This window comes from Hyperolius riggenbachi, chromosome 2 (assembly GCF_040937935.1).
Source record: "Hyperolius riggenbachi isolate aHypRig1 chromosome 2, aHypRig1.pri, whole genome shotgun sequence".
Classification (NCBI taxonomy): Eukaryota; Metazoa; Chordata; class Amphibia; order Anura; family Hyperoliidae; genus Hyperolius; species Hyperolius riggenbachi.
This window is the reverse complement of record NC_090647.1, coordinates 32,928,706-32,952,805: the sequence shown is the minus strand read 5'-3', so window position 1 is coordinate 32,952,805 and position 24,100 is coordinate 32,928,706. Positions and strand designations below refer to the sequence as shown.

The 24,100-nt window shown below is 48.6% G+C and overlaps 1 protein-coding gene across 3 annotated transcripts in view; it reads right to left on the bottom strand.

Annotated features, from left to right (window-relative positions):
* Positions 1-24,100, bottom strand: part of XRRA1 (X-ray radiation resistance associated 1) — an 83,315-nt gene that overhangs the window by 26,473 nt on the left and 32,742 nt on the right. For all 3 annotated transcript variants that reach the window (XM_068266617.1, XM_068266619.1, XM_068266618.1), the window contains exons 6-8: positions 12,828-12,925; positions 5,075-5,208; positions 3,653-3,757 (exon numbers count right to left, since the gene is read on the bottom strand). In XM_068266617.1, the coding sequence (XP_068122718.1) occupies positions 3,653-3,757; positions 5,075-5,208; positions 12,828-12,925 (337 nt within the window). The remainder of the gene's footprint in view (positions 1-3,652; positions 3,758-5,074; positions 5,209-12,827; positions 12,926-24,100) is intronic.

The following is a 24,100-nucleotide window of genomic DNA, read 5'->3' as shown; positions in this document are numbered from 1 at the left end:
GAGCCTCTCCGGCCTCTGCCTCGGCCCGGCTCTGCTTACAGTATACCCTTTATGTGTGGCTACAGTCATCTGTTTGAGCGTATTCGCTCTGTGGTTGGTAAATTCTGGCTGAACCTGAGCCAAGATCCTACCTATGAGAATCACTTCAGTGATCTGCTGGTTTCTGAGTACAGCCGAGGTTGGGCAATTAAGAGTTGGATAGGCAAGTCCGGATACTTTGCCCAGAAAGAAAGTGAATGTACCTAAAGTGGCTGGATGGTGTAATGGTTAAGGGCTCTGCCTCTGACACAGGAGGTCATGGTTCAAATCTCAGCTCGGCCTGTTTAGTAAGCCAGCACCTATTCAGTAGGAGACCTTGGGCAAGTCTCCCTAACACTGCTACTGCCTATAGAGCACGCCCTAGTGGCTTCAGCTCTGGTGCTTTGAGTCCGCAAGGAGAAAAGCACGATATAAATGTTATTTGTCTTGTCTAACCTAAATAATTTACTGTATTCAACTATATGTCACTACAGGGCCTCTTTAAAGTAAAGTAAAGGAAAAGACATATGTAAACACAAACATAGCTGAGAGACAATATAGAGTGCTCTCTGGGTGACCCCAGCGAGAGCCTATTGTGCCTAGCGATAAACCCGGCCCACCTGTCTCTAATGGATTCTGCTACAATGTTGTTCTTTATTTTATGAAACTCATATGGTGCCCATACACGGTACTATTTTTTCATTTTTCTTTTCTCAAATCAGAGAAATTCGATCAATTATTTCATTTGGTCAAATAGTTATTAAAATTATTTTTGTGGTACCATACACGAATGTTCGATTTTTCCCGAAAATCCAAGAAAAAATATTGAATAATAAGAAAAAAATTGGTTTATCTAATGGTGGTCACAGGGTACAATTTTTATTTTCGATTTCCCCCCAATTTGATTAAAATGATCGATTATGTGAGAAAAATCAAGATTTTTTTTTCATTCAAATCAATAAATTTGATCGAAATTGTCATTTTTCTCGATTAAAATCGATTGAAAAAATAATCATCATCAGTGATGTCAGAGCACACCATACATATCAGTGATGTCACAGAGCACGCCATACATATCAGTGATGTCACAGAGCAACCAATTCACATTTATAAATTAACATTTTTATATTAGTACATGTAATTTATATCTTTTATTCAACTGTTTTTGTTGTGATTGTGTCAAACTGTTACATATGCGTGTGGTACATTAGTTAGAAAATTCTTAATTTTCATTTTTATTTAAAAAACAAAACAAAAAAAATGATCGAAATTGTATAATAAAAAAAAAAATGTGTAATGTGTATGGCCACGATAATAGTATTTTCTTATACAACCTACCATAGAGTATACAATTTCACAAACACAAACAATCACCTAGATTTTTCCAACATGTCAATTAAGATTTTTAATCGATAAAACTGAATAATTGTTCAATTTTTCTTGATCCAAGAAAAAGATTCTTTTTGATTTTCACTCTATTCGATTGCTTTGGTCGAATAAAGGGGAACATCGAACGCTTTAATTGTACCATGTATGGGCACAATTAGAAGCATTTTTTTTTATTATTTTCTGCCCCAATTATTTTAAGAAATGTGACTGTATATTGCTTATAAATTGTAACTAACCTTTGTTAACCACTTCACAACTGAGGGGTTTTACCCCTTGAGCACCAGAGCAATTTTCACCTTTCAGCGCTCCTTTCATTCATTCTTCTATAACTTTATTATTACTTATCGCAATGAAATGAACTATATCTTGTTTTTTTCGCCACCAATTAGGCTTTCTTTAGGTGGGACATTATGCCAAGAATTATTTTATTCTAAATGTGTTTTAATGGGAAAATAGGAAAAAATGTGTGAAAAAAAATCATTATTTTTCAGTTTTCGGCCATTATAGTTTTTGGGCAAAGGGTGTAAAAAGGAGCGTAGATATACGCACCGCTGGTGGTAAAGTGGTTAATACAGTTTACACTTTTGGTGGGATTTATACCACAATTTATCTGCAATGTACAGATCTTTATCCACAAGCTTCAGCTCAATCAAATGTTATAGTCCCTATATTTAAAGTGTTAGTGAAGTGAGTCTGAAATAACTTAACCACTTAAGGACAAGCTGACTTATAAAAACGTCCTGCTAGAGCCTCTTAAAGGAGAACTGTAGTGAGAGGGATATGGAGGCTGCCATATTTATTTCCTTTTAAGCAATACCAGTTGCCTGGCTATTCAGCTAATCCTCTGCCTCTAATACTTTCAGCCATAGGCCCTGAACAAGCATGCAGCAGATCAGGTGTTTCTGACAAATTTAGACAGATATGACAAGATTAGCTGCATGCTTGTTTCTGGTGCGATTCAGACACTTCTTTAGGCAAATAGACCATCAGGGCTGCCAGGCAACTGGTATTGCTTAAAAGGAAATAAATATGGCAGCCTCCATATCCCTCTCACTACAGTTCTCCTTTAATGGCTCCAGGACGTTTTTATAAGTCAGACAGTGCTGCTGCTGCCGCTGTGCGCGTGCGCGCTCCCGCGCACTCCCACGAGTGTGCGCGTGAAAATAGTGAAAAGAAAAACCCATCAAAGAAAAAATACACCTTTATTTCCAAATACTATATTGTCACCATACTTTGTACTGGGGACATAATTAAAATCTTGTGATAACCAGGACAAATAGGCAGATAAAAGACAAATAGGCAGATAAAATGTGTGGGTGTTATGCACAGTAGCAGTGTTTATATTAAAACCATAGGGGATGAAATTAGAGAAATAGTGTATTTTTTCATTTTTTTCCTTGTTTTTCGCTTTAAAATACATAGAAAATAAAGTAATTACTGAAAACAAATATCAACCCCAAAAAGCCCAATTGGTGGTGAAAATAACAAGATATAGATCATTTCATTGCGATTAGTAGTGATTAAGCTATTGGAAAATGAAAGGGATGAGCGCTGAAAGGTGAAAATCGCTCTTGTCCGTTAGGGTAAAAACCGCTTTGGGGTGAAGTGGTTAAAGGGAACCTGAAGATACCCAAAAAAAAAAGAGTTAAAACTTACCTGGGACTTCTGCCAGCCCCCTGCAGCCATCATGTGCCTGCGCTGTCCTGGAACGATCCTCCGGTCCCCCGCCGCAGCTCAATTTCTCTTTCGCAATGTACAAGTCGACATCTACTACACCTGCGCAGCCCTTGCACGTCCTTGTTCACGTTCCCACTGCTGGGAGCATCCTGCGCAGGTGCACTACAAGCAAATCTCTACTGCGCCTGCGCAGGACGCTCCCGTTGACGGGAGCACAAACAAAGACTTGCGCTGCTATGGCCGCACAGGCGCAGTGGACGGCAAGCGGCAGAAGAGAAAGTGAGCAGTGGCGGGTGACCGGAGGATCGTTCAAGGTAGGCACAGGACGGCTGCAGGGGGCTGGCAGAAGCCCCAGGTAAGTTAAACTTTTTTTTTTTTTTTTTTTTTTTTTTTTTAGGTATCTTCAGATTCCCTTTAAAGCATACCTAAAGTGACATGATGAGATATAGTACTAGTCCTACTGAGAAATTGTCTGGAGTCCCTTTCTGTCATGTTTTGGATAAGTGAAGTGACCCCCCCCCCCTCCCAGAATTAGATATACTTTATTTGTATATTTATTATGAATTACGTTTTCAGTCCAGCCAGGCTCACGAAGAGGGATGGATGGGAGAGCTTGTTGTCATCCAGCAGCAGAATTTCCAGAGAGGGAAACATCGTCCTGTCCGTGTCATTCCTACACACAATAATAATATCACACAGGGCATCACCAAGAGAATTCACTCCACCAGCAACTGAAACATATGTATGTACAGTAGAGTCCTGGTTATCCAGAACACAACTACCCAACAGTCTAACTAACCAGCATAAATTATCGGCAGTATTCAGAGGTGAAGACCAACTTCTTGGGCTGTTTATGGGCTCTGCTCTGGAGGAAGGTGACTGGTACTCACAGAGGTGGGGCAGTCAGGCCTGGAGGAAGGTGACTGGTACTCACAGAGGTGGTGCAGTCAGGCCTGGAGGAAGGTGACTGGTACTCACAGAGGTGGGGCAGTCAGGCCTGGAGGAAGGTGACTGGTACTCACAGAGGTGGGGCAGTCAGGCCTGGAGGAAGTTGACTGGTACTCACAGAGGTGGTGCAGTCAGATCTGGAGGAAGGTGACTGGTACTCACAGAGGTGGTGCAGTCAGGCCTGGAGGAAGGTGACTGGTACTCACAGAGGTGGGGCAGTCAGGCCTGGAAGAAGGTGACTGGTACTCACAGAGGTGGTGCAGTCAGATCTGGAGGAAGGTGACTGGTACTCACAGAGGTGGGGCAGTCAGGCCTGGAAGAAGGTGACTGGTACTCACAGAGGTGGTGCAGTCAGATCTGGAGGAAGGTGACTGGTACTCACAGAGGTGGTGCAGTCAGATCTGGAGGAAGGTGACTGGTACTCACAGAGGTGGTGCAGTCAGGCCTGGAGGAAGGTGACTGGTACTCACAGAGGTGGGGCAGTCAGATCTGGAAGAAGGTGACTGGTACTCACAGAGGTGGTGCAGTCAGATCTGGAGGAAGGTGACTGGTACTCACAGAGGTGGTGCAGTCAGGCCTGGAGGAAGGTGACTGGTACTCACAGAGGTGGGGCAGTCAGATCTGGAGGAAGGTGACTGGTACTCACAGAGGTGGTGCAGTCAGGTCTGGAGGAAGGTGACTAGTACTCACAGAGGTGGTGCAGTCAGGTCTGGAGGAAGGTGACTGGTACTCACAGAGGTGATGCAGTCAGGTCTGGAGGAAGGTGACTGGTACTCACAGAGGTGGTGCAGTCAGATCTGGAGGAAGGTGACTGGTACTCAGAGAGGTGGTGCAGTCAGATCTGGAGGAAGGTGACTGGTACTCACAGAGGTGGTGCAGTCAGGTCTGGAGGGAGGTGACTGGTACTCACAGAGGTCGTGCAGTAAGGTCTGGAGGGAGGCGAGTGGTACTCACAGAGGTGGTGCAGTCAGGCCTGGAGGAAGGTGACTGGTACTCACAGAGGTGGTGCAGTCAGGTCTGGAGGGAGGTGACTGGTACTCACAGAGTTGGTGCACTCAGGTCTGGAGGAAGGTGAGTGAGCCCATTGGCTGTTAGGTGGAGTACTCGCAGGCGTGGGAGTAGTCCCATATGTGTGAGGTCATTAGGAGACACACTGTTGTACGAAAGATCCAGTACCTGAAATGCAAGACACAGTGCAGTTATATACCTCATATATGTGCACAGGATATTAAAGCAAACTTTAACAGGAACCTAAAGTGTAATAAAAGAAGTGGGCAGTTTAACTTACTTGGGGCTTCTTCCAGTCCCCTGAAGTCCTCCTGGTCCCTTGCTGTCCCCCTCCGAACGTTGCATGCGGCCCATGCCTCATGTCTCCTCCATCATGCTCACGTCTCCTCCGTCATGCCTCATGTCTCCTCCATCATGCTCACGTCTCCTCCGTCATGCCTCATGTCTCCTCCATCATGCTCACTTGCACAGTAAGTAAAATTGCTAATGTGCAGAACGCTTCTGGCTATGGTCCTGCACAGTGGCACGTGACTGGCCCAGTCGGCCAGCTTATAGAGGGGGATAGTGGCTCAATGGAGCAGCGAGAAATGAGGATGAGCAACCAGGAGGACTTCAGAGGAAAGTTTCCCTGGGAGTTACCTCGGGTGGGGGAAGCCTCTGGATCCTATCGAGGCTTCCCCGGTCCTCCTGTGTCCCACGGCGGTCTCGCTGCAGCCTGTTATAATTTAAGTAGGCGTCAGTTATTTGGACTGAGTTAGTCAAAAAGGCTAGGGGTGCAGACCTGCCCTTTAAGGGGCTTTTCTCTTAGAGAGAAAATCTACAGTTCTGTCAGCAGAACTAGGACATACCAAGAAGCTGTTCTGTGGGCAAGGCCACAGGTCTCACTGACCTCAACATGTACACCACAAGAACAGTAAGCAAAGCCATGTTTATTGAACATGGAAATTCTTTGTATCTAGGGCAAAATATCTTATAGAATATTAATCGAGTAGGTGTGTGTCCTGACATCACAAGGGATCTGAACCAATCATAGATGGTTTAGATGAGGTCACATTTAACTATTTCTGGTTCATATAAAGAGGGAGCACAGAGGGAAAAGGGGACTGTACTCTACTTTCCAGCTATCCGGCTCTTTATGCTTCCTAGTTAAAATACTAGCTTCCTGTATGTATGCTGTAAATGTATGTGATGTACATAGGACATAGGAAAGACTATTTATACTTTGAAGAAATCAAACTGTAACACAAGATGCTTAATAAACCCCTTTGAAAGGTGAAGAAGGCTGTCTCCGCTCTGTCTCCTGTATGCTGTCGCTGTGAGTTGCAGCTCTGATGAGTTGCTGGTGCCGGATCTAAATGTGATTTATTACACAGCCCACGGAACGCACAGCCAACAATTTGTCAGACTGTGTAATATTTACCTTCCCTGGCTCCAGCGTGGGCGCTGTTGCGGGTCTCCGCTCGGAAATAGGCAGAAATAGCCAATCTCTGTCGGGTCCGCTCTACAACGCAGGCGCAGGAGACTTGTGCCAGCGCAGTAGAGCGGCCCGATCAGAAATCGGCTGTTTCCGCCTATCTCCAAGCGGAGAGCCGATACTGCGCCTGCGCTGGAGCCGGGAAGGTAAATATTTACATCCCTGCTGTTCAGAGGGGCACAGCGAGACCCCCGTGGGACACAGGAAAACGGGGGAAGCCTCAATAGGATCCGGAGGCTTCCCTCACCCGAGGTGACTACCCCCCAAGGGAACTTTTTTTAGTTACAGATTTTTAAACTGCCCAGATTTTTTTCACTTTAAGTACCCTTTAAGGCTGGTGTGTCGCGCCCTCCGCACTGCCAGAAACAGGCCTTCGGGGGACAATGCGTTAGTACGTGGTGTTCCCTGTCTGGCCACCAGCCAAGCAGGAAGTGACGCGGTTGCAGTCACTTCCTGCTTTGGGGTATGCGGAAGTGTGCAGAAGCGTCCATGCACGTGCGCGGGTCGTCAACTTTTTTTTTTAAACGCGTCGCCATAGACTATCATGACTTTTGGTCCGACACAGATCGCCGCAGGTCACTGTGGATCACGCACAGTAACGTACTTCTGCGCTAGCGTTAGATTAGGGACTTCCGGCGTAGCGTACCGCAACGTGGGAGGTATGAATTTCCCCATAGGGTTGCATTAGGCTGCGGGAGCAGTGTGTCCATTTGATGTGGCCTTAGGGATTGACGACTGTAATTGGTTTCTGTTTATGATTCTCTGACTGCACTGGTTGCATACAGCTGCTATACCCATTTCAATATTCTGTTCGATTGTTGTGACTTTAACTTCTGTTACCTCTATTTGTGCAATTTGCATTTTGCATTGTGATTATGAAGTAACTATTTGTAAATAAAAGAGATTTTGAAAACTAGACTAGATGTGAAAATATCACCTAGGTGTTTTGCGTCCATCACTATTTACAAGTTCATAATTTAAAAAATAATAGTAATAAGTCTTGACATGCATATTAACCATTTCAGCCCGCAGGGATTTTTCACCTTATGCATCAGAGCAATTTTCACCTCCCATTCATTCGCTAATAACTTTATCACTACTTATCACAATTTATTGATCTATATCTTGTTTTTTCTGCCACTAATTAGGCTTTCTTTGGGGGTTACATTTTGCTAAAAATTATTTTTTTATAAATGCATTTTAACAGGATTAATCAGAAAAAAAAAGGAAAAAAGTAATTATTTCTCAGTTTTTGTCCATTATAGCTTTAAAATAATCCACGCAACCATAATTGAAACCAATGTATTTTATTTGCCCGTTTGTCTCGGTTATGACACCATTTACATTTTGTCCCTATCACAATGTATGGCGGCAATATTTTATTTGGAAATTAAAGTGCATTTTTTCCGTTTTGCATCCATCACTATTTACAAGCTTATAATTTAAAAAAATGTTCGCAGTATACCCCCTTCAAATGCATATTTAAAAAGTTCAGGTAACTATTTATGTTTATGTTAAAAAAAAATTTCCCATTAAAAATTTGATTTGGGTAATATTTTGGTGTGGGAAATAAACAGTCAATGTTTAATGTTATTATATGTGTAAATTGTAATGTAAAAAATATGTAGATGTAGTTTTACTATTTGGCCACCTTGAGGTTTTTTTTTCCCTCCTTGTGCTTCTCGATAACCGGAAGCACAAGGAGGATGCGGAAAATGTTATTTGCAGAAAGACTAAAGCCTCTAGTAAGAGCGCTTCGGTTTTTCTGCTGGGGACACGATCGGTGATCGGGAACCATGTTCCCGTTCACTGATCCCAGGGCTACCGGGGGACAGCATGGGGGCACCGGGGCGCGACCGCAATCGCGCGCAGGAGCGCACCGAGCAAGCCGAAGCGTGGTACCGCAGCAGAGCAGCCGCCTGGACGTGAGGATCACGTCCAGGCAGCAGAAATGGTTAAAAAAGGTCAGACCCGAAGGTAACTATTTTTATTTTTTGTTTGTTTTACTGACATTTTTTCATTTTTTTATTAAACGTTTCAATTGTGTATTTTTGGGAGAGTGTGGGAAGTAAGTAGTACATTTTAGATGTAAGTATGGGTCTGTGTATTAAAAAATAATGTATGTAGGTGTTATTTCACTATTTGCTTGAAAGACAGGAAACAAAAACCGAGAGCCGAATCTGGTGCAGTAGGTTTAGCCAATATGGAAAAAATTATTTCGATGAGAATATACTCACAAGTGTGGGTCACCTCACAGGCGACCACTGAAATGGCAGGTGGGGAGAATTTTTACCTGACCCCACTCAGGCATAAAAAGTCGCTCTCTATAGCAGGAAAATGGGGGTAAACCCCTCCACCTGGGGTGGACAAGATGTATAAAGTTAGAAATAGAGGCGCCAAAACAGGATAAGATAAATTAAAAACCGTTTAAAACGAGGGGGTGGGTGGATCCACTACCCTCATAAAAATGACCAGGCTAAATGCAAGGCATAATAATAAACAACTATTTATTGGTCTCCAAAAATAATGCAACGCGTTTCACGGGCACACATCCCGCTTCATCAGGCAATCTGAGGTAGGAGAACACTGAAGGAAAAGAAACAAACAAAAAAAACATTGCTAGGAGGTACTCAAGTATTTGCATCACAGTTCATCACATCATCCTAATAAATATTCCAATCCATTTCTATCTGGTTTCATGAGTAATTGGTTATAAAATAAACCATAAGCTGTCCATGTGACCTAGTAGGATTATATGGTAAACTGCCCTGTCTAACATCCCTGTGATGAATAATGTTTATGAAAATGTATGCATGGTCCGCAGCCAGTAAAGTACTGTTACACATGCACGGCGGCATGTAAGAGTGGTATATAAAAAATCCGTAACACTTACCAGTTCTGGGTCATTTGTGAGCTAGAGCGCCTCTGTAAGGTGAGTCCGCTCTCCTCGGGTCTCTTTATTGAAATGCTGATAGCTGATTCTCCCGCCGAGCGGGTATGGGGGCCGGACACGGACATGACGCATGGGAAGCACCATGTGTCAAGAGTACACTTGGCCATATAAGTGATAGGGCAGCACAATCTTACGTCCCTTAGACGCAGTTCCGCAACGTGCGGAAGCGTCATGATGTGAAGGGTGATGTGGGCGGATGTGTGTACACCGGTGGCGGCGCATGCGCATTAGCGTCATGGTGTAGAGGGTTGTGTGGGCGGGTGTGCGTACGGGTGGCGGCGCCTGCGTGTCAACGGAGGGAAAGCACCGCCGTCATCATAATTAGTAAGGGCAACTTGCCCCACTTGCTAAAAATGTTCAAACTGGGCTATAATATGAAATATAATGTATAAAACGGGAGCAAACAGCATCCTTATGCTGTATGTATATAAAATAGGGGGTCAAAGTCATTAATCATATAGTATTTATTACAGGCAGCCTGTATCGCTGTGGTATCAGTGTTATATTGTAGCTGGGTGGCTATCCGGGTATTCTACTGCCATCCGCTGGTGAAAAGTTATATTGCACCTGTTCCAGAGTAGTATTCAATGTATAACCCTGTATTTGTTCAAGGGAAAAATCCTTTTCTAGCCTGTAAAATGTATATGGGCTATATGGTTCTTATAGATGTTAATTAATTAATTATATTTGATGTCGTCGTAATCACCCTATATAGGTGGATAAAAGAGAGGTGCTCTCCACCTAAGCATTAAGGCATAAAATATACAATATAAAATATGATATAAAATATAAGACCAACAAAATAAACATTCAAAGCACCTTATGAAGTATAAAAAGGAAAAATCTTCTTTAAAAATAAATAAATAATTAGCAACATGAATAAAAGAGAGGACTAAAATGAAAACGTTTAGGCGTAGTAATTTAGTACAATTTTTCAGCACTTCATTTAACCCTTCTGGAACGAGGGTTGTTAGTGTCTGGATCCAATACATTTCTTTTGTCCGTATCGCCTCAGAGATATTCGTGGTTTGTACGTGCTCAATGAGCGTGACCCTAAGGGATATGGGGTCTCCATTGTGATGGGTACTAAAGTGCTATACATTATATTTCATATTATAGCCCAGTTTGAACATTTTTAGCAAGTGGGGCAAGTTGCCCTTACTAATTATGATGACGGCGGTGCTTTCCCTCCGTTGACACGCAGGCGCCGCCACCCGTACGCACACCCGCCCACACAACCCTCTACACCATGACGCTAATGCGCATGCGCCGCCACCGGTGTACACACATCCGCCCACATCACCCTTCACATTATGACGCTTCCGCACGTTGCGGAACTGCGTCTAAGGGACGTAAGATTGTGCTGCCCTATCACTTATATGGCCAAGTGTACTCTTGACACATGGTGCTTCCCATGCGTCATGTCCGTGTCCGGCCCCCATACCCGCTCGGCGGGAGAATCAGCTATCAGCATTTCAATAAAGAGACCCGAGGAGAGCGGACTCACCTTACAGAGGCGCTCTAGCTCACAAATGACCCAGAACTGGTAAGTGTTACGGATTTTTTATATACCACTCTTACATGCCGCCGTGCATGTGTAACAGTACTTTACTGGCTGCGGACCATGCATACATTTTCATAAACATTATTCATCACAGGGATGTTAGACAGGGCAGTTTACCATATAATCCTACTAGGTCACATGGACAGCTTATGGTTTATTTTATAACCAATTACTCATGAAACCAGATAGAAATGGATTGGAATATTTATTAGGATGATGTGATGAACTGTGATGCAAATACTTGAGTACCTCCTAGCAATGTTTTTTTTGTTTGTTTCTTTTCCTTCAGTGTTCTCCTACCTCAGATTGCCTGATGAAGCGGGATGTGTGCCCGTGAAACGCGTTGCATTATTTTTGGAGACCAATAAATAGTTGTTTATTATTATGCCTTGCATTTAGCCTGGTCATTTTTATGAGGGTAGTGGATCCACCCACCCCCTCGTTTTAAACGGTTTTTAATTTATCTTATCCTGTTTTGGCGCCTCTATTTCTAACTTTATTTCACTATTTGTCCACAAGATGGCCCCAATCATTTGCTTTTCTAGACATACTGTAAGCATAATATTTACGCTTACAGGAAGTGAAGTGTGGTCTCTGAAGAAGCAGAGTTAATCTGTCAGACATCTATGTTTTCCCCCCACTGCTGTAACCACTGTGTCTACCCACCACAATAAAGGGTTTTTATGCAGCTGATGCCCATCTTCTTTCATCCGTTTTGGACTGCAGGAAGTAAAGTGTGGATGCGTAACTTAGAAAGATAGTGGCTTCTCATAGAAGCCAGCGATCTTTCTAACGGGGATTTAGATCAATGAATGGGAATGGCATTCCCATTCATTGATCTCTGGGCTAATGGGTGGCAGCGAGAATGCGTGCGGGAGTACGTGCGATCTGTCACGGCAGCAGGGGCAGCCTTTTGGACGTAGCAGCTACGTCCAAAATACTTAAAGAGAACCCGAGGTGGGTTGTAGGAATCCTATTAGCACACAGAGGCTGGGTCAGCGTATAATGCCCAGCCTCTGTTGCTATACTACTTCCCCCCAGCCCCCATCTGCGCTCTGCTCTGCCCCCATATATCAAACTGCGAGCTGTCCACACACAGCGTGTCGCAACCAGCTGTTTACATCTGCACTGTCACTCTCGCCGTTCCTCCGCCTCCTGTCACTCTCGCCGCTCCCTGCCCGCTGATTGGAGGGAAGGGACGCAGGCTGGGAGCGGATATAGAGGAGGCAGGGGAGTGGCGAGAGTATATGCAGAGGTGAACAGCCAGCTGCGACATGCTGTGTGTGGACAGCTCGGCGTTTGATTTATGGAGGCAGAGCGCGCGGGGGGGGGGGGGGGGGGGCTTGGGGGGAAGCAGTATAGCAACAGAAGCTGGGCATTATATGCAGACCCAGCCTCTGTGTGCTAATAGGATTCTTAGAACCCACCTCGGGTTCTCTTTAAGTAGTTGAAGAGGAGCTGTAAAGAAGGATTGAACATCATCCCAATCAGTGGCCGATACCCCCTTTACCATCAAAGTGTGCATAGAACTCTCAGTAAACAAACATTCTGTACAAATCACCTGGAAGAACTAAAGATGTCACTACCAGAGATACATTTCAGAATGTAAATCAGGGAGAGGAAAGATTTTACAATGGGCAAACACTGAATAGATAATTCATAAATTAATATTGTAATTGCATTCATTATGTTATTTTCACTACAGTTCCTCTTTATGTCACATGATCACTGCAGATGATGAGGTTATTTTGTCCCATTCTTGGAAGCAGTTCAGGGATGTAATAACAGGGACTGACCTCCAGGTGGGGGAGATCTCCAGGCTGTAGCTTTATTCTGCGGATTCCATTCATGGACAGCTCCAACTCTCGGAGGGCAGGAAATGTCAAAAAGTCCTCTAAAAGATAAAAGTCAGAAAGAGGAGGAGAATTATGTTGTGTTCACACTACAGGTTTTTGTCTGTCAGAAAGAAATTTAGTGTGAGCCCCCCAACATGCTGGACCACCAACCACTGACCTCTGTACCTCTACTATTGTTATCCCTGCCAAATCCAGATTATCTCCAATGGAGACAGAGGTGGGTGCCTAGGGCCTAGTGAGTACTCAGGGGCCTGATATTGTGATGAACCCCCCCACAGTGTGGTGTGATGTCATGATCATGGTCCTGACAGTTTGCTGTCTGTGCACTTTATTGCATTGTGGGAAATCACAGCTTTTTCCAACTGCCAAGCAACAAGCATCTCCCTCTGTGCATAGAACTCTCAGTAACGAACATTCCATACAGATCACCTGGCAGGACTAAAGAAGCCAACATCAGTGATAAATTTCAGAATGTAAATCAGGGAGAGGAAAGATTCTACAAGAGGCAAACATTGACTAAATAATTTATCTATATATATATATATATAATAGAGTAAGTGCCTCAACCTTCAAGCAAGAAGAAGAAGTAGTGCCCTGCCCCCAGGGCCGGTCCTACACTTGCCGCCGAGCTGGAGGGGGAAGCGGGTAGAAAGGGGGTATTGGGCAGAGCGGCGGGGAGGGGGGTTGGACCCTCCTCCCTCACCTGGGTCCCCCATCTGCGCACCCCCTCTAGCTTAAGTTCTATAATATTTACACTCTAATGAGTTGTGATTCACCATGAGCTTGCTGGTTAGTCTGTACCTCTCGGTGTTACAAGCCCTACTCCATAGAGCCAAATTAATCCATGCCATGCACTGATGAGGATCAAACAATCTGAAACAGTCTGTATGTATGTTGGATTATTATGGCTCTGTACATATTAACAAGCTGACACATCATTGCATTCCAGCGGTTCTGGAGCTGTGTTTAGCTTCTAAGGCCACATACACACATCAGACTATAGTCTTTTGAAAATGAAACATCACAGACCAATCTTACCACCCTTCATGTAGTATGAGAGCCATACTCTACACAGTCTATTCTATGGAGCTGAACTCCCCATCAGAAAAAAAATCTTTGCAAGATGCTGCACACACAGATGCTGTACACATGCAAGAGATCAGTATCTGCAAAAGATCCGTTCCTGCCAAGAATCCATTCCTGCAAATTGCAATGATAGTCTATGAGATCTGCAGATCATCATACACACATGATTTAACTGGCATTCATCTGCAGATCAGATTCACCAGGATGGATTTTCAGATCTGCAGATGATTGTCTGATCTGCAGATGAATGTCAGTTAAACAAGGTGTGTATGAGGATCTGCAGATCTCATAGACTATGAATGCATTTTGCAGGAACGGATCTTTTGCAGGAACTGATCTGTTGCAGATACTGATCTCTTGCATGTGTACAACATCTGTGTGTGCAGCATCTTGCAAAGATTTTATCTGATGGGGAGTTCAGCTCCATAGAATAGACTGTGTAGGTGTGGCTCTCATACTACATGGAAGGGGGTAAGATTGGTCTGTGATCTTTCATTTTCCAAAGACTATAGTCTGATGTGTGTATGCACCTTTAAGAGCAACAACGGTTAATTTGCATATATTCAGCAGTGATGCACTGGGAGACATCTCAAGCTCACTCCAACCTGAATTATTGCAAATTCTTTATGTTTTAAGAAAGCAAACTTTTGTTTTCCTTAGCTTAAGTTCAGTAGCAGCCGCTGCTATTAGTAAGAGGCAGCGGGCGGGGATGACTCACCTCTTCCGCGTTCCAGCGTGCATTCCACTGTCGTCACTTCCTGCAATGCCGTCCACTAACAATACAGTGGGTGGCATTGCAGGAAGTGCCGACAGTGTAACGCACGCTGGAACGCGGAAGTGGTGAGTCATCCCCGCCCGCTGCCTCTTACTAATAGCGGCGGCCAGGCATGCTCTCCAAATTCGAATTCGGGTGAAACCCGGATAGTTGCTATCCGGATTTCACCCTGTTAATTACATCACCTATGCGGGCTGGGCGGGGGGGGTTAATCTTACCTAGCTGTCTTCTTCGTCCGTCCCTCAGCGCCTCCCGCGATGTGGTCCAATCCGGGGTCACGTGACTATACACTTCCTCCTTCAACCCAGAAGGAGGAAGTGTTTGTAGTCACCTGACGCCGGATTGGACCACATCGCAGGAGGCGCCGAGGGACGGACGAAGAAGACGCACAGGTGATGTAATTAACAGGGTGAAATCCGGATAGCAACTATCCGGGTTTCACCTGAATTCGAATTTGGAGAGCATGCCTGGTGGCGGCTGCTGCTGAGCTTAAGCTAGAGGGGGAGCACAGATGGGGACCCAGGTGAGGGAGGGGGGGTCCGACCCCCCTCCTCGCCGCTCTGCCCAATAACCCCTTCCTGCCCGCTACCCCCTCCAGCTCAGTGGCAAGTGTAGGACCGGCATTCATAATTATGCGGCGTATGCTACGCCGCGGGTCGGCTAGTAAATATATATTGTAAACAATAAGCAATTTTATTCATTATGTCATTTTCACTAGAGTTCCTCTTTAGCGATCTCCTGATTAGGGACTACCGCAAGCACTATCATATCACTTTACTATTTTAGTGACTTTGACATTTGACAACAACAAAAGAAAAGCAATGAAGAAATAAATCAGGAGGCACGTTTGTGGGGTTTATATACTGGATCTGCAGTTTATAACACAAGTCCCTGGATACTAGGACAGTCTGCCCTGATTGGTCCAGCATGAGCTCAGTGCATTCCCAGATGGACCGGAATCCGAGAAGCGCACAGAGCCATTATTTTGATTTAATGACTTTGCAGGATGAAGTGGCCGAGCAGTGCTCCGGGAGTGGCTGGCAGGTTGCCATGGTGATATAACATCCCTGGACCAGCCGGGGCATGCATAGAACATTTGCTTCCCGCCCACATTATGGTCACTTGATGCGGACGCTGAGATATTAATGGCTCACTGCCAGCACGAGTGATACAAGACTGCTGTACCTGAGATATGACTGCAACACGCACTTCATAAAAGTCCCATAGTCCTCTGCTTCCCTGCCATGGGCTGAGCAGTGCTTTATAGACCTGTCACGTCACTGAATGTCACCAAACTACCACCAGTGACAATCAGAAGGGTGCAGCAGGTTGTAGTGGATAAGTGTAAAGGTGGCCACATATCTTTCCACTTGGCAGCCGACAGGCCATCCAATTCGATAATTATTATCGAATCGGATGAAAATCGGTGCCGCCAAGAGCATGCCAAAATCTGGCCCAAATTGGTCGTATGTATCAATCAGACATGCTGCAAAATGTCGGGTCGTCGCGGTCGATCGGGTGCACGGTGGCAATGGCAAGCGATATCGATACTAGCGATGGACGAAACAGAAACCCCCGTGCTGTCCCCCCTAATGTAAAATGTGCCCCCACAGTGCCTGGTGCATTCTGCTTTACCTGTGGGTGTCTGCCACTGGCTCTGGGCTCTGTCCACAATCTGCACACATGCGCCCCATGCGTTTGTGGGCATATACATGGGCACGTGTTTAAGGTCACATACGTGCCCACGTTATGCCAGCAGCCACTTGAGCACGTGTATGGATGGAGGACAGAGCCAGCCTGAACCAGCGGCAGACACAGACAGGTAAAGTATACTGCAAGGGGGAAATTTTACTTCAGGGGGGACAGTGCCAGGGGAGGCGAGGCGGCGGATGCGGACAGGTAAAGTATACTGCAAGGGGGAAGGTGCCAGGGGAGGCGAGGCGGCAGATGCGGACAGGTAAAGTATACTGCAAGGGGGAAGGTGCCAGGGGAGGCGAGGCGGCAGATGCGGACAGGTAAAGTATACTGCAAGGGGGAAGGTGCCAGGGGAGGCGAGGCAGCAGATGCGGACAGGTAAAGTATACTGCAAGGGGGAAGGTGCCAGGGGAGGCGAGGCGGCGGATGCGGACAGGTAAAGTATACTGCAAGGGGGAAGGTGCCAGGGGAGGCGAGGCGGCAGATGCGGACAGGTAAAGTATACTGCAAGGGGGAAGGTGCCAGGGGAGGCGAGGCGGCAGATGCGGACAGGTAAAGTATACTGCAAGGGGGAAGGTGCCAGGGGAGGCGAGGCAGCAGATGCGGACAGGTAAAGTATACTGCAAGGGGGAAGGTGCCAGGGGAGGCGAGGCGGCAGATGCGGACAGGTAAAGTATACTGCAAGGGGGAAGGTGCCAGGGGAGGCGAGGCGGCAGATGCGGACAGGTAAAGTATACTGCAAGGGGGAAGGTGCCAGGGGAGGCGAGGCGGCGGATGCGGACAGGTAAAGTATACTGCAAGGGGGAAGGTGCCAGGGGAGGCGTGGCAGCAGATGCGGACAGGTAAAGTATACTGCAAGGGGGAAGGTGCCAGGGGAGGCGTGGCGGCAGATGCGGACAGGTAAAGTATACTGCAAGGGGGAAGGTGCCAGGGGAGGCGAGGCGGCAGATGCGGACAGGTAAAGTATACTGCAAGGGGGAAGGTGCCAGGGGAGGCGAGGCAGCAGATACGGACAGGTAAAGTATACTGCAAAGGGGAAGGTGTCAGGGGAGGCGAGGCGGCAGATGCGGACAGGTAAAGTATACTGCAAGGGGGAAGGTGCCAGGGGAGGCGAGGCGGCAGATGCGGACAGGTAAAGTATACTGCAAGGGGGAAGGTGCCAGGGAAGGCGAGGCGGCGGATGCGGACAGGTAAAGTATACTGCAAGGGGGAAGGTGCCAGGGGAGGCGAGGCGGCAGATGCGGACAGGTAAAGTATACTGCAAGGGGGAAGGTGCCAGGGGAGGCGAGGCGGCGGATGCGGACAGGTAAAGTATACTGCAAGGGGGAAGGTGCCAGGGGAGGCGAGGCGGCAGATGCGGACAGGTAAAGTATACTGCAAGGGGGAAGGTGCCAGGGGAGGCGAGGCAGCAGATGCGGACAGGTAAAGTATACTGCAAGGGGGAAGGTGCCAGGGGAGGCGAGGCGGCGGATGCGGACAGGTAAAGTATACTGCAAGGGGGAAGGTGCCAGGGGAGGCGAGGCGGCAGATGCGGACAGGTAAAGTATACTGCAAGGGGGAAGGTGCCAGGGGAGGCGAGGCGGCAGATGCGGACAGGTAAAGTATACTGCAAGGGGGAAGGTGCCAGGGGAGGCGAGGCAGCAGATGCGGACAGGTAAAGTATACTGCAAGGGGGAAGGTGCCAGGGGAGGCGAGGCGGCGGATGCGGACAGGTAAAGTATACTGCAAGGGGGAAGGTGCCAGGGGAGGCGAGGCGGCGGATGCGGACAGGTAAAGTATACTGCAAGGGGGAAGGTGCCAGGGGAGGCGAGGCGGCAGATGCGGACAGGTAAAGTATACTGCAAGGGGGAAGGTGCCAGGGGAGGCGTGGCGGCGGATGCGGACAGGTAAAGTATACTGCAAGGGAGAATGTGCCAGGGGAGGCGAGGCGGCAGATGCGGACAGGTAAAGTATACTGCAAGGGGGAAGGTGCCAGGGGAGGCGAGGCGGCAGATGCGGACAGGTAAGGTATACTGCAAGGGGGAAGGTGCCAGGGGAGGCGAGGCGGCGGATGCGGACAGGTAAAGTATACTGCAAGGGGGAAGGTGCCAGGGGAGGCGAGGCAGCAGATGCGGACAGGTAAAGTATACTGCAAGGGGGAAGGTGCCAGGGGAGGCGAGGCGGCGGATGCGGACAGGTAAGGTATACTGCAAGGGGGAAGGTGCCAGGGGAGGCGAGGCGGCGGATGCGGACAGGTAAAGTATACTGCAAGGGGGAAGGTGCCAGGGGAGGCGAGGCGGCAGATGCGGACAGGTAAAGTATACTGCAAGGGGGAAGGTGCCAGGGGAGGCGAGGCGGCGGATGCGGACAGGTAAAGTATACTGCAAGGGGGAAGGTGCCAGGGGAGGCGAGGCGGCGGATGCGGACAGGTAAAGTATACTGCAAGGGGGAAGGTGCCAGGGGAGGCGAGGCGGCGGATGCGGACAGGTAAAGTATACTGCAAGGGGGAAGGTGCCAGGGGAGGCGAGGCGGCGGATGCGGACAGGTAAAGTATACTGCAAGAGGGAAGGTGCCAGGGGAGGCGAGGCAGCAGATGCGGACAGGTAAAGTATACTGCAAGGGGGAAGGTGCCAGGGGAGGCGAGGCGGCAGATGCGGACAGGTAAGGTATACTGCAAGGGGGAAGGTGCCAGGGGAGGCGAGGCGGCGGATGCGGACAGGTAAAGTATACTGCAAGGGGGAAGGTGCCAGGGGAGGCGAGGCGGCGGATGCGGACAGGTAAAGTATACTGCAAGGGGGAAGGTGCCAGGGGAGGCGAGGCAGCAGATGCGGACAGGTAAAGTATACTGCAAGGGGGAAGGTGCCAGGGGAGGCGAGGCGGCAGATGCGGACAGGTAAGGTATACTGCAAGGGGGAAGGTGCCAGGGGAGGCGAGGCGGCGGATGCGGACAGGTAAAGTATACTGCAAGGGGGAAGGTGCCAGGGGAGGTGAGGCGGCGGATGCGGACAGGTAAAGTATACTGCAAGGGGGAAGGTGCCAGGGGAGGCGAGGCGGCAGATGCGGACAGGTAAAGTATACTGCAAGGGGGAAGGTGCCAGGGGAGGCGAGGCGGCAGATGCGGACAGGTAAAGTATACTGCAAGGGGGAAGGTGCCAGGGGAGGCGAGGCAGCAGATACGGACAGGTAAAGTATACTGCAAAGGGGAAGGTGCCAGGGGAGGCGAGGCGGCAGATGCGGACAGGTAAAGTATACTGCAAGGGGGAAGGTGCCAGGGGAGGCGAGGCGGCAGATGCGGACAGGTAAACTATACTGCAAGGGGGAAGGTGCCAGGGGAGGCGAGGCGGCGGATGCGGACAGGTAAAGTATACTGCAAGGGGGAAGGTGCCAGGGGAGGCGAGGTGGCAGATGCGGACAGGTAAAGTATACTGCAAGGGGGAAGGTGCCAGGGGAGGCGAGGCGGCGGATGCGGACAGGTAAAGTATACTGCAAGGGGGAAGGTGCCAGGGGAGGCGAGGCGGCAGATGCGGACAGGTAAAGTATACTGCAAGGGGGAAGGTGCCAGGGGAGGCGAGGCAGCAGATGCGGACAGGTAAAGTATACTGCAAGGGGGAAGGTGCCAGGGGAGGCGAGGCGGCGGATGCGGACAGGTAAAGTATACTGCAAGGGGGAAGGTGCCAGGGGAGGCGTGGCAGCAGATGCGGACAGGTAAAGTATACTGCAAGTGGGAAGGTGCCAGGGGAGGCGAGGCAGCAGATGCGGACAGGTAAAGTATACTGCAAGGGGGAAGGTGCCAGGGGAGGCGAGGCGGCGGATGCGGACAGGTAAAGTATACTGCAAGGGGGAAGGTGCCAGGGGAGGCGAGGCAGCAGATGCGGACAGGTAAAGTATACTGCAAAGGGGAAGGTGCCAGGGGAGGCGAGGCGGCAGATGCGGACAGGTAAAGTATACTGCAAGGGGGAAGGTGCCAGGGGAGGCGAGGCGGCAGATGCGGACAGGTAAAGTATACTGCAAGGGGGAAGGTGCCAGGGGAGGCGAGGCGGCAGATGCGGACAGGTAAAGTATACTGCAAGGGGGAAGGTGCCAGGGGAGGCGAGGCGGCAGATGCGGACAGGTAAAGTATACTGCAAGGGGGAAGGTGCCAGGGGAGGCGTGGCGGCGGATGCGGACAGGTAAAGTATACTGCAAGGGAGAATGTGCCAGGGGAGGCGAGGCGGCAGATGCGGACAGGTAAAGTATACTGCAAGGGGGAAGGTGCCAGGGGAGGCGAGGCGGCAGATGCGGACAGGTAAGGTATACTGCAAGGGGGAAGGTGCCAGGGGAGGCGAGGCGGCGGATGCGGACAGGTAAAGTATACTGCAAGGGGGAAGGTGCCAGGGGAGGCGAGGCGGCGGATGCGGACAGGTAAAGTATACTGCAAGGGGGAAGGTGCCAGGGGAGGCGAGGCGGCGGATGCGGACAGGTAAAGTATACTGCAAGAGGGAAGGTGCCAGGGGAGGCGAGGCAGCAGATGCGGACAGGTAAAGTATACTGCAAGGGGGAAGGTGCCAGGGGAGGCGAGGCGGCAGATGCGGACAGGTAAGGTATACTGCAAGGGGGAAGGTGCCAGGGGAGGCGAGGCGGCGGATGCGGACAGGTAAAGTATACTGCAAGGGGGAAGGTGCCAGGGGAGGCGAGGCGGCGGATGCGGACAGGTAAAGTATACTGCAAGGGGGAAGGTGCCAGGGGAGGCGAGGCAGCAGATGCGGACAGGTAAAGTATACTGCAAGGGGGAAGGTGCCAGGGGAGGCGAGGCGGCAGATGCGGACAGGTAAGGTATACTGCAAGGGGGAAGGTGCCAGGGGAGGCGAGGCGGCGGATGCGGACAGGTAAAGTATACTGCAAGGGGGAAGGTGCCAGGGGAGGCGAGGCGGCGGATGCGGACAGGTAAAGTATACTGCAAGGGGGAAGGTGCCAGGGGAGGCGAGGCGGCGGATGCGGACAGGTAAAATATACTGCAAGGGGGAAGGTGCCAGGGGAGGCGAGGCGGCAGATGCGGACAGGTAAAGTATACTGCAAAGGGGAAGGTGCCAGGGGAGGCGAGGCGGCAGATGCGGCGTCACAAGGCCGATTCCTGCAAGATTGTATGCTGAAATCAATCAGGAATCGGCCTGCAGTGTACGGACAGCCAACAGATCTCTCTAACATCAGACTTGATCATATAGAGATCTGCCCTTACATTGTCTGATATATGGGCGTCTTAATGAATTGCATGTAATGTATTGCATTAAGCGATACTCTTCCTGTGTGATAAGACCTTACGCATGTTGTTTTGCTTACCGCAGTTTAGTGAATACACCCCTAGATCCGAAGAGGTACACAAAGAAGTCCATTGTGACAGAACTGTGACATAAATGACTTGACTCCTGATTTATCTCTCCTTATCTAACTTAACTCATGAATTATCTCTCCTTAAAGGGACTCCGAGCACCTCTCATGGGCATGCCTTTAAGCCAGACGACTTCCAACAAAGCCGTGCTATGACCCGTCTGGAGGAGCATCTTGCAATGGCCATGCGTGTCACTTCCTCTTCCTGCTTCATTCAGTGATGCACTTCTCTAACAGAGAAGACAGGGGTGACCTGGAAGTTATAACATAGCCAAGATGGCAGCTGCGATTTTTCAATTGAAATCCAACAAAAACTATGTGGTGTAGAACGGAGATTCAAATGAAAGAGGAGAGCACAACCTACAGAAAGGTATGCATCTTTAAGTAGTTTGCAGTACTGGTCGGAGTCTTAAAGGCATACCCATGAGAGGTGCTCGGAGTGCCTTTAACTGACTTAAAGGGGAACTGAAGAGAGAGGTATATGGAGGCTGTCATGTTTATTTCCTTTTAGACAATACCAGTTGCCTGGCAGCCCTGCTGATCCTCTGCCTCTAATACTATTAGCCATAGCCCCTGAACAAGCATGCAGCAGATCAGGTGTTTCAGTGGTTCAGACTTATAAGTCTGATCTGACAAGACTAGCTGCTTGCTTGTTTCTGGTTTTAATCAGATACTACTGCAGAGAAATAGAGCAGCAGGGCTGCCAGGCAACTGGTATTGATTAAAATGAATTAAACATGACAGCCTCCATATACCTCTCTCTTCAGTTCCCCTTTAACGCATGATTTTTCTCTCCTTATTTGACTGAGCTCATGATTTATTTCTCTATGGGGTTGATGGCGATGCACAAAATAGCAGTAATACTGCCGTGCACAGACAGGGCATGACAATATTACCCTTACTATCACCAGCTAGTACCACAAGTTACGCTATTAGCGCAGCCCACGGTACTAGAGTAGCTCGACCATTGCTATGGTAACACACGTTACCATAAGTAACGGGCATTGCTGTAGCAAAGGTAGACCTACTAGAGTACTGTGGGTTGTGCTAATAGCGTAACTTGTGGTACTAGCTGCTGGCGATAGTGAGGGTAATATTGTCATGCCCTGTCTGTGCACGGCAGTATTACCGCTATGTTGTGCATCAACCCCTATATCTGTTTATCTCATGCGTTCGCTCTCCTTACAGTTAAAGCGGACCTGAACTCAGAACTTTCTCTCTGCTCTAAAAGATAAGCAACAGCATAATAACCTTTACAGAAAAACATTTATTTGTTACAGCTGATACAAATCCTGCAATAAATCTACAGTGTGTCTACTTCCTGCTTTCATGGAAGCAGACAAAGGGTTAACATCCTGTGTTTACAAATTAGCTGCTATGCTGAGGCAGAGGAGAATTCTGATCTGACACAGAGAGCAAATTAAAACTTATGCTGTCACAGATGAGAGGAATGTGGAGGCTGCCATATTTATTTCCTTTCAAGTAGTACCAGTTGCCTGGCTGTCCTGCTGACCGTCTGCCTCTAATACTTTTAGCCACAGCCCCTGACCTAGCATGCAGCAGATCAGGTGTTTGACTGACGTGTGACTGGATTTGCTGCATGCTTGTTTCAGGTGTGTGATTCCAGAAAGATCAGCAGGGCTGCCAGGCAACTGTTGTTTAAAAGGAAATAAATATGGCGGCTTCCATATCCATGCCACTTCAGGTTCCCTTTAAATGGGAGCCCCTTTAGGGCAATTACAGTATAGGAATTGTATTGTCTTGAAATCTTGAACATCGGGGTACAAAACCTCTTTCCACCTTTATAAATACGGAGCTAAAGCAGTAATTAATAACTTCAGTACCAGCACCCTCTGCCCCCTTAAGGACCAGAGGGTGTTGGTACAGTAAACCGCCGCTTCCCGACGAATCGCCGCAATAATCCGCCACTCCCGCCGGTCACGTCGATCTGTCCCCGCCGCAGGCTGCTCTCTCTGCCTTCTCCATGACGGCAGAGCGCTGTGCGCCGGTCAGGAGCCACTTTCATTGGCCCCTGACCCTGTCACTCCATGTAAGCCAATGGGAACGGCTTACATGAATGACAGGGCCAGGAGCCAATGAAAACTGCTCCTGCCCGGCGCACAGCGCTCTGCCAGCATAGAGGCGGCAGGGCATCGCGGCGGGGACAGAGCGGCGGGAACGCGCGGTGAATGGGACGTAGGGCTTACGTCTGGTCAGAACCTCAGCGCCACCCGCCTGCCATAGATTTAAACTGTCGGTCTGAGTCGGTCAAAAACAGTGAGCAAAAACATAGGGATTGTTTTCTTGTTTTCTG